General features: G+C 38.7%; 1 protein-coding gene across 2 annotated transcripts in view; it reads right to left on the bottom strand.

Moving 5' to 3' along the window:
• Window positions 1-1,247: 1,247 nt before the first annotated feature.
• Window positions 1,248-10,108, bottom strand: part of TNFAIP3 (TNF alpha induced protein 3) — a 34,873-nt gene continuing 26,012 nt past the window's right edge. For both annotated transcript variants that reach the window (XM_073627356.1, XM_073627358.1), the window contains exons 7-9: window positions 8,638-9,536; window positions 5,403-5,611; window positions 1,248-4,937 (exon numbers count right to left, since the gene is read on the bottom strand). In XM_073627356.1, coding sequence (XP_073483457.1) covers window positions 4,692-4,937; window positions 5,403-5,611; window positions 8,638-9,536 — 1,354 coding nt within the window. In that variant the 3' untranslated portion in view covers window positions 1,248-4,691. The remainder of the gene's footprint in view (window positions 4,938-5,402; window positions 5,612-8,637; window positions 9,537-10,108) is intronic.

Here is a 10,108-nt window from a genome sequence, read left to right as displayed (position 1 = left end):
CCCTTTGAAAATGCAGCAATTTCCAGTACAACTTGGTCTTGGTATGGCCACCTTGACTAAAGAAAAATCATCTTAAAAACGGAGAAAAATGGCTAGAAAAATGAATTCACTTTTTTCAATAGTTAAAAGATGCACATCCTCCATACCAAAAAAACTGAAGCTTGCTGGGATTCGCTGGCCCAAAGCTGTTTTGTTAGCTAGTGCCCTCCTGTATTCCTTCTGTATGTGGCATTATTGTCTCAAAATAACTGAATCCTTCCTGTGTCTCTTAATGAAGGAGAATGAAATTACCCTTGACTGAAAATGCACATTCCAAAATATTTTTTCTGAAATCCCATTCATACACGGTCAGATTTGTTTAAGAATTGCAGTTTGAATGGTTTATTTAGGTTTGAATGATCAAATCTGAAACAAATCTGTGTGGCCATTTTAGGAAGTAGACATTTTCAGTATTCCATTTTTATTTCCCAAATTATGAACAAAATACACATTTTGGTTAAATTAAAATTTATTTATTTTTTAATATATATACTGTGTGGAATAAGGCAGGTTTTGAGTGGAATATAGCATCTGACAAGGTAACAATATGTTTGACATACATGTGTATTCATTTCTTTTTAGCCTAATGTTCCAGTACATCCAATCAAACATTATAACTTTGTAGTATTAACTTTTTTTGTACTATGCTACATGTCATATGCCAGCTTGGCACAACAGGAGGCTTGTATTAAGAGGTGATCTTGGCACAATCTGATGTAACTGTGCTTAACCAATATTTGCAACAGCAGCAAATGCTAATGTACAGTATTATAAATTATACCTTAACCACGATTTCAGTAGGCTTCATCATTATGAACAATAAACAATCTTAGAATGCTTTAGCTGGCCATACAACATTAGATTTTTTTTTTCATTCAACTTGCGGACAGAACAAAACTGGATGGAAGCATTAATCTCCCCCTGTGGCTATTGTATCTTGACAGCACCAGCGGATGTCAGGATACCTGAAAAGTGGTTGCATCTAACTGGATGCAGCTGATGTTGGGCCAACTATTTTTGGTCAAGCACCTTTGGTTCTTCAATCGAAGGATATCAGGTGGGAAGGTAGCAACAGGACCACCCATGTAGCGAATTTCACTGGCTAACATTTGCATAGTGCATGACCAGCTTTAGATCTTACAAATTTCAGTTGTTAAGAAAGCTGAACTGACAGTTTGAAAATACACACACACATACCCTATTGATAAGTGAGTTGTAGAACTTTTTTTTAAAACTGTGATCCCAGTGAGATACTTTCCTATACAGCTTACAACCTGTCAGTAATTTAATAGTAGAACCACTTAAAATGGTGAACAAAGATGTCAGTAATTAAACTAAGTCACAGATAAATCTGCAGCGTTGGGTAAAATACAGGACCTTTTCCCATACATAACGCCAAATGTTTCCAAGAACTCTAGTTATAGAACTGATGTACCTTAAATCCTGGAGACAGAAGTATAACCCAGGCTATATTTATAATGCATATAATTGTATCCAGAATTATTCAAGGTCCAAAAAGAACTCAATCACCATAGAAATCTCAGCAAGATCACCCTCAATTCAGTATCCCATGCAGCCACTCCTTGTATAAGTGAGATGAGAAATTTGACCTGCTACATACAGTATCTCACAAAAGTGAGTACACCCCTCACATTTTTTGTAAATATTTTATTATATCTTTTCATGTGACAACACTAAAGAAATGACACTTCGCTACAATGTAAAGTAGTGAGTGTACAGCTTGTATAACAGTGTAAATTTGCTGTCCCCTCAAAATAACTCAACATACAGCCATTAATGTCTAAACAGCTGGCAACAAAAGTGAGTACACCCCTAAGTGAAAATGTCCAAATTGGGCCCAATTAGCCATTTTCCCTCCCCGGTGTCATGTGACTCATTAGTGTTACAAGGTCTCAGGTGTGAATGGGGAGCAGGTGTGTTAAAATTGGTGTTATCACTTTCACTCTCTCATACTGGTCACTGGAAGTTCAACATGGCACCTCCTGGCAAAGAACTCTCTAAGGATCTGAAAAAAAGAATTGTTGCTCTACATAAAGATGGCCTAGGCTATAAGAAGATCTCCAAGACCCTAAAACTGAGCTGCGGCACAGTGGCCAAGACCATACAGCAGTTTAACAGGACAGGTTCCACTCAGAATAGGCCTCGAGGCCTCGCCATGGTCGACCAAAGTGGAGTGCACATGCTCAGCATCATATCCAGAGGTTGTCTTTGTATGAGTGCTGCCAGCATTTCTGCAGAGGTTGAAGGGGCGGGGGGTCAGCCTGTCAGTGTTCAGACCATAAGTCACACACTGCATCAAATTGGTCTGCACGGCTGTCGTCCCAGAAGAAAGGCTCTTCTAAAGATGATGCACAAGAAAGCACGCTAACAGTTTGCTGAAGACGAGTAGACTAAGAACATGGATTACTGGAATCATGTCTTGTGGTCTGGTGAGACCAACATAAACTTATTTGTTTCAGATGGTGTCAAGCGTGTGTGGCGGCAACCAGGAGAGGAGTACAAAGACAAGTGTGTCTTGCCTACAGTCAAGCATGGTGATGGGAGTGTCATGGTCTGGGGCTTCAGGAGTGCTGCCGACACTGGGGAGCTACAGGTCATTGAGGGAACCATGAATGCCAACATGTACTGTGACATACTGAAGAAGAGCATGATCCCTTCCCTTTGGAGACTGGGCCACAGGGCAGTATTCCAACATGATAATGGCCCCAAACACACCTCCAAGATGACCACTGCCTTGCTACAGAAGCTAACGGTAAAGGTGATGGACTGTCCAAGCATGTCTCCAGACTTAAATCCTATTGAGCATCTGTGGGGCATCCTCAAACAGAAGGTGGAGGAGCGCAAGGACTATAACATCCACCAGCTCCATGATGTGGTCATGGAGGAGTGGAAGAGAACTCCATTGGCAACCTGTGAAGCTCTGGTGAACTCCATGCCCAAGAGGGTTAAGGCAGTGCTGGAAAATAATGGTGGCCAAACAAAATATTGATACTTTGGGCCCAATTTGGACATTTTCCCTTAGGGGTTTACTCACTTTTGTTGCCAGCGGTTCAGACATTAATGGCCGTGCGTTGATTTATTTTGAGGGGACAGCAAATTTACAAAAAGTCATTTATTCAGTGTTGTCCCATGAAAAGATATAATAAAATATTTACAAAAAATGTGAGGGGTGTACTCACTTTTATGAAATACTGTAAGTAATTACACAATTTAACAAAATGGTTACATGTTAATGTGTTCACATTACCATTTTAAATAGCAGCTTGTACATGAATATATATGGAATAACAAGATCTTTTATATTTGTTAATTTTGAATGTTTAAATTAGAATCATGTAATAAAAATCTCTGCTAAGCATTTGTTGCATCTAAACTGAATAACTCCAGTGACATTTTAGAAAAACAAATAAATTATTTTTATTGACTCCATAGTTATGGTGCCCCAAGGTTTCCATCTGATGTAAGGAAGAATGCAAATCAACTAAGCACCACTCCTTTCCAGCACTGGTGGACCTAGACAAATCCTGACTTCCCTGACTACTAGTAATTTTAAAATGGAATGTGCTAAGGCTGGAGAAGCATGAATCTGGAGCAGCTGTGCATCACAACCGATCAGCTTCTAGCTGCCATTTTCAAAGCTTAACAGGTTACTATGCACAGCTGCTGCAGTTTTATTAAATTACCCTAATGCAATATTATCAAGGCTGGTAGATAGGCACTCATCCAGAGAATCTAAGGCACGCTATAGCAGTGGAGAATGACAACTAGGTGACTTATGTGCATAGAATGTGCATACAGTACATCACAAGTATGCTTTTAAAGTAAATATACACCGATAAAGTCTGCCATTTCAGACCTTCTCAAAATAATAGTTACCTGGGTGGCATTAGTATTTGTGCTATTAAAAGCATGCAACAAATACAGTCAAGGTGAAGTTATAAGGCCTGATCTGCATATTTGCTCCATATTAGTGACTAGGAAAGTATTAAAGTCACTTGAGCCCAATTAGCAAGGCACCCATTATTTTCAGGTGATTAACCCACCTATGAACGTCTTTCAGAACCGATTTCCTTTAATGCAGGATGAGCACATAAATGCTCATTCACCTACCTATCTGCTCAAAGAGGGGCCTTGCTCACTTTTTATGACCTTCTCCATTTGAAATTGCTTAGACCCAAGTGACCAAACAAAAGGCCCGGACGCTTTCAAATGGGTAGGACCAATGATATTATCCTCCCTGGTAAGCTCCAACACTGTCCATCACCAGAGTGGCAGTAGAAATGCAGCTGGTGAATGTGGATCTGTGGGCTATAAAATTATAAAGAGCATTTTTATCAAGATATAATTATAACCAAACATAACAGAAAATCCACACAAAACAACCCAAATAGTTTGAAAATATATAAAAATAAATCTTATTATAACACATATCAAACATTACACACAGAAACAAATTTCACACAAAGGGGATTAAAGGGATTTATATGTATATACATATTAAATAAAAATACAGTATTGATAAATATTATGGTAAAGTGATTAAAAGCATGTTCTTTCAAGATTTAGTAAGTTTATAAGGAGTGTTTTAGTGGTTTGTGCCATTTCCAAGTGTTTTGTCCAGGTTTTTTTTACTATCCGTATATCTGTTTGAATTGGTAGCATTCATTACAGTAACCGCTGCACTTGTTATTTCCATAGTGATCACATCCTGGTGCCCTACACCGTAGCTTAGGAGTGTCTTCTCCAGATGACTTGCCATGGCTGCCTCTGTATTTGCACTGAGTACAAAGCTCATCATTTCTCCCAGTTACTGGATTCCTGCAGACATCCCTAGCACATTTCTTCATATGGGGACCAGAGCGATTTGGTGCAGATCTCTGAAAAAAATAATAATTTTGATTTTAACATGTGTTTTCAGTAAACATCTCAAACACTGAAGACATACTAAGAATCAAGCCTCTTTAGTAACTTTCAAGAATTAATGGAACAATTGGTCCAATGAATTTCCCCTCTAACCACTTGCTCATCCTCAAAAAGACTTTCTTTTCTATACTGATTGCTATTCCAGGACCTCACTGCACTCATATCCCCATATCTGTGGCAGAAACTAAAAATATGATGCTGAAAGGATAGGGCTTGGCATCAGGGTGAGGCTTGCTACTATATGACAGTAGTTTAAAAGCAATAAATTAATAATATTTAATTAATAAAAATTAATAGAATAAATGGCTGAGCTGTCCTAAGGCAGCATGATTTCTAAATACAGTCTGGTCTTTGGTTGAAAAGGTCTAACTTGAGATAGATTTCAGTCTTCCAAACGATTTGAGGAAAGTTTTACTCACCTCTGTTGGTCTCTGCAGTTGCTGCTCTGGATTTGTAGCTTCCTGATATCTCTGATTCTGGGCTTCAATGAAACACTTTTGGCAGAATCCTTCAAACAATGTACTCCCTACCGTACTGCAATCTTGCCCTAGGCAGCGACTCATGTCTTTAAATGCAGCCACACTGACATTGCTTTGTGATGATTTGTGACCTCTTCTAGAGGCACCACCTGGAAAATAATAAGTAGAATTGTAATCACATCTTGACATAATTACATCGTTGTTAGAATTATACTGTCGAGACACCTTGCACAAATCAGTTCAAAATGCATAACTTTGAATTATTACTTCTAAAATATCTTAGCATGACTGACACTCTAAAAATATAGGCAAGATATGCTTAAAAAGTACAGCTGCTTGTAAAATTCAAATATTCGCCATTACTTGTTATATTACAGTAAATGTGTCACATCTCTTAAAATGATCTCTTATTTAATTATAGTCTTTTCTTTAAAAAAAAAGTGCAGGAGGGACAAAACTGAGTTAGTTCAGAGATTGTTTATTCTCAACTCTGCATTTAAATGAAATCCAATGCAGTATACATATTAATACTGTGATCTGTGGCATTAATTACTTATTGATTTATTAATTACTTAATGATTTGGCATTACTGCTTCCAGGGTTGCTTCCCTTCTCATTGAACAGAGGTGATAATTCATTTTGATTTAGTGTCCATTGAGGGGACAGGGGATGGAGATTTGACACAGGAAGCTGTCATGGAGAATCAGGAAAAAGTCTGTGAGCTTAGAGAACAACTAAGGTCCCCAGATTACTGCTGGGTTTAAACAGTGGGATGACCTTTTACTTCTGCAAAAGGTCCTGGGCAGGTTCTCTATACCCCCCACATGCAATCCATGCTTAATGTTTAGTTTAGACTCTTTAAGCCTGTTCAAGAGATTCATGAACGTTTTAAAGACATGATCACAAGGAAAGAAGAGAGGTTCCTTAAAACTGATTGCTCATTGCTTAGAAAAGCTTATACTTAAGTGATTGTAAATGATTTTTTGTAAATAATAATCATAGTATACTTTTGGTGGTTTTGCACAGAGCAGCCCCGATCACCTTCTTTTGGGGTTCCCCGCTGGTGCTCCTCCCCCCAGAGGGCACTCATGCGGGCTCACTCTCAAGCCATGCTCTGTGTGTCCATTGGCACACACAACGTGGCTCAGCTCTGTCCCCCACTCTCTCCTCACCAGCTGAGATTGACAGACAGCAGCAGGAGCCAATGGCTTCCACTGCTGCCTCGATCTCCATTGAGGAGAGAGCCAAGAGAGCCGCTGCTTTTCGAGCACAGAGCTGGTTCAAGATCAGGCTCAGGTAAGTATAAGGGGTAGGAGGTTGATTGGGCTGAGCTGCACCCAGAAGGTTTTTTACCTTAGTGCAGAGAATGCTTTAGGGTAAAAACATTTTACTTTTGGGACCACTTTAAATACCACTATCATTTTTTCAAAGGACAAAGTTCAAATATATATTTTTTTTTTCATGGAAGTTCAAATATATATATATATATATTATATATATATACACACACACAATATCTCACAAAAGTGAGTACACCCCTCACGTTTTTGTAAATATTTTATTCTATCTACTTTTCATGTGACAACACTGAAGAAATGACACTTTGCTACAATGTAAAGTAGTGAGTGTACAGCTTGTATAACAGTGTAAATTTGCTGTCCCCTCAAAATAACTCAACATACAGCCATAAACCGCTGGCAACAAAAATGAGTACACCCCTAAGTGAAAATGTCCAAACTGGGCCCAATTAGCCATTTTCTCTCCCTGATGTCATGTAACACGTCAGTGTTACAAGGTCTCAGGTGTGAATGGGGAGCAGGTGTGTTAAATTTGGTTTTATCGCTCTCACTCTCTCATACTGGTCACTGGAAGTTCAACATGGCACCTCCTGGCAAAGAACTCTCTAAGGATCTGAAAAAAAGAATTGTTGCTCTACATAAAGATGGCCTAGGCTAGAAGAAGATTGCCAAGACCCTAAAACTGAGCTGCAGCACGGTGGCCAAGACCATACAGCAGTTTAACAGGACAGGTTCCACTCAGAATAGGCCTCACCATGGTCGACCAAAGAAGTTGAGTGCACCCTATTGAGCATCTGTAGGGCATCCTCAAACGGAAGGCGGAGGAGCGAAAGGTCTCTAACATCCACCAGCTCCATGATGTCGTCATGGAGGAGTGGAAGAGGACTCCAATGGCAACCTGTGAAGCTCTGGTGACACATTGGGCCCAATTTGGACATTTTCACTTAGGGGTGTACTCACTTTTGTTGCCAGCGGTTTAGACATTAATGGCTGTGTGTTGAGTTTTTTTTGAGGGGACAGCAAATTTACACTTCGCTGTAAGTTATACAAGCTGTACACTCACTACTTTACATTGTAGCAAAGTGTAATTTCTTCAGTTTTGTCACAAGAAAAGATAAAATAAAATAATTACAAAAATGTGAGGAGTGTACTCACTTTTGTGAGATACTGTATATAATAAAGTGCTCCTGTGCTCCAATTTTAAACAGCGAAGTGTCACGCTGAACTTTTTACTCTCTGATGACTAAACAACCTCCTACATTGGTGTATTCCTGGTATGATATCATACACAAAAAAAAAAAAAAAAATCTCAATACATATATATTTAATAAAGTGCTCATGTGCTTTATATTCAAATAGCATTCAACGTGCAAAACATGCATTAATATATATATATACATACACACACACACACACACACACACACAGTATTATCACAATAAATATATTCCAATGAGCACTGACGTTATTTTCAAAGCTGACGAAGCTCCCCTTGTTTCCCCCTCCCAGCGGTAATTAGTAGCCTGCTTGTCTACTTATCTCTAATCTGAACACAGAGCAGGCGTTTTGGGAGAATGGGCTAAATTGCCTGAGGTAATGACTTGAAGGTGCTTATTCGGTGCTTCTGCTGTGTATTTTGAAGTAGAATTGCCCCACAGTGCCTGCAGATACAGAGGTCAGTAAAACTTGTTTTAAAGTTCGTCTGCTGTTTGTTGAGAATATGTAAATACTTGAATGCTCATACACTGGCCACAAGTTCAATGGACCAGTATTTGGCCTGTGATCAAGTGAGAACAAATTTTATAGCAGAAAGCAGCAATACACCAGTACAGTTAATATTGAAGAGTACACAATAAAAAAGTCTAGTAATTACCTACCACTATTCGCCTGATATTCAAAAAAACATAGTGTGCAAAATCCTTCATTTTGTAGTGTCCCGAAAAACTGGCAGCCAGACTTCCTGCACTTTTGGTTAGATGTTCTTTCTTCTGCATTATACACAGCACCAGACTGAGACCCAAGGGCTGGTTCCTGGCTCTTACTGCTGGTTATCTCCAAACCTGTCAGGTTCACTAGGCTCCCAGACCCATTTATAGGGTCAGAGAAAGACCTCTGATGAACTACAGATGGGGATCTTGAACTGTGTGTTTGTTCTGTTGTCCTTTTAAAGCAAGAGCTGCAAATACCATTAAAGGTCCTTGTGGTGTCCTGGAAACAAATATTGCACCTAATTATATCCAAGTCCCTTATCCTGTCTACCTTGCTACCAGACTGAATTTGCCTGATATTATGGCAGCGCTCACACAATCCATTGAGTTCCATATTCAGAGTAAAGGGACAGTCAGGTGTTTTACATTTCATTGCATTTGTTTCACTAAAGATAAAAAGACTTGGTGCTGTAGCCAGAGCAGTGCCAGAGCCAGACACGGTCTCCTCTGTTATCTGACAAGATGGCTCCAAATATTCAGTTCTGTTGAGGATGGTTTCACCCTTGTGTACTTGGGCTTTAGTCCTGTCACTTGACTTTTGTTTCCTTTCAAAGCACTCATGGCAGTAAGGTTGGGTGTTCACAGACATGTAGAAAGGACAGTTTAATGTTTCACATTTTACTTCCACAAGAGACAGCTGAGGTAGGCAAAGTTCATATCTACGTTTACTGCAATTGTCCCTGCTTGTTTGCTCTGAAAACTCTTGCCACCTCTTGTATTCATGTTGCACTAGCTGGCAATAATCTTCTACTAAGTTGATTTCTTTTGGCAAATTATTCTCATCCAGCCTGTAAAAAAATGTAAAGTTAGCATTTATTTTAATGTGTTAACTTAGTAATAAAAGTTTATTTGATTGCATGCAATGACTGGCTATCTCATCAGAAAATTTTAAATGAAAAGGGGCTATACTGCTTTTACTAACGCAAGAAAATGCCAAGATAACAGCCACCAAATACTGTATATCAGTTTTTTGTAATAATATTATTATTACTACATTGTTATAGCAAATGTTATAGCAAACGTTGTTGTAAAAAAAGTATTGTTATCCATGTGAAATGGGGTTAAGAGATGTGTAGGCTGTTACGATCCGCACAAATCTACAGAACATAATCATTAAAGTGAAAGTCCTGAATTGGTTTTATAGCTGTGTCTTGTTTTTCAAATTCCCTAAACTGGAGGTAACATAACAAACAGCAATGCTTTCCTTCTTGTAAAAATAAAAAAAAAAATTATATATATTAAAAGTCAGCAGCTACAAATACTATAGCTGCTGACTTTTAATAAATGAACAAAAGAATAAAAATAAATAAAGAATCCAGCATCGTCCTCACCCGGGCTAGTTTTTTGTTAGATTCCATGT

The sequence above is a fragment of the Aquarana catesbeiana genome, linkage group LG04 (genome assembly GCF_042186555.1).
Source record: "Aquarana catesbeiana isolate 2022-GZ linkage group LG04, ASM4218655v1, whole genome shotgun sequence".
In the NCBI taxonomy this organism is placed as follows: domain Eukaryota; kingdom Metazoa; phylum Chordata; class Amphibia; order Anura; family Ranidae; genus Aquarana; species Aquarana catesbeiana.
Note: the sequence above shows the minus strand (reverse complement) of the source record. Positions and strands in the feature narration are given on the sequence as shown.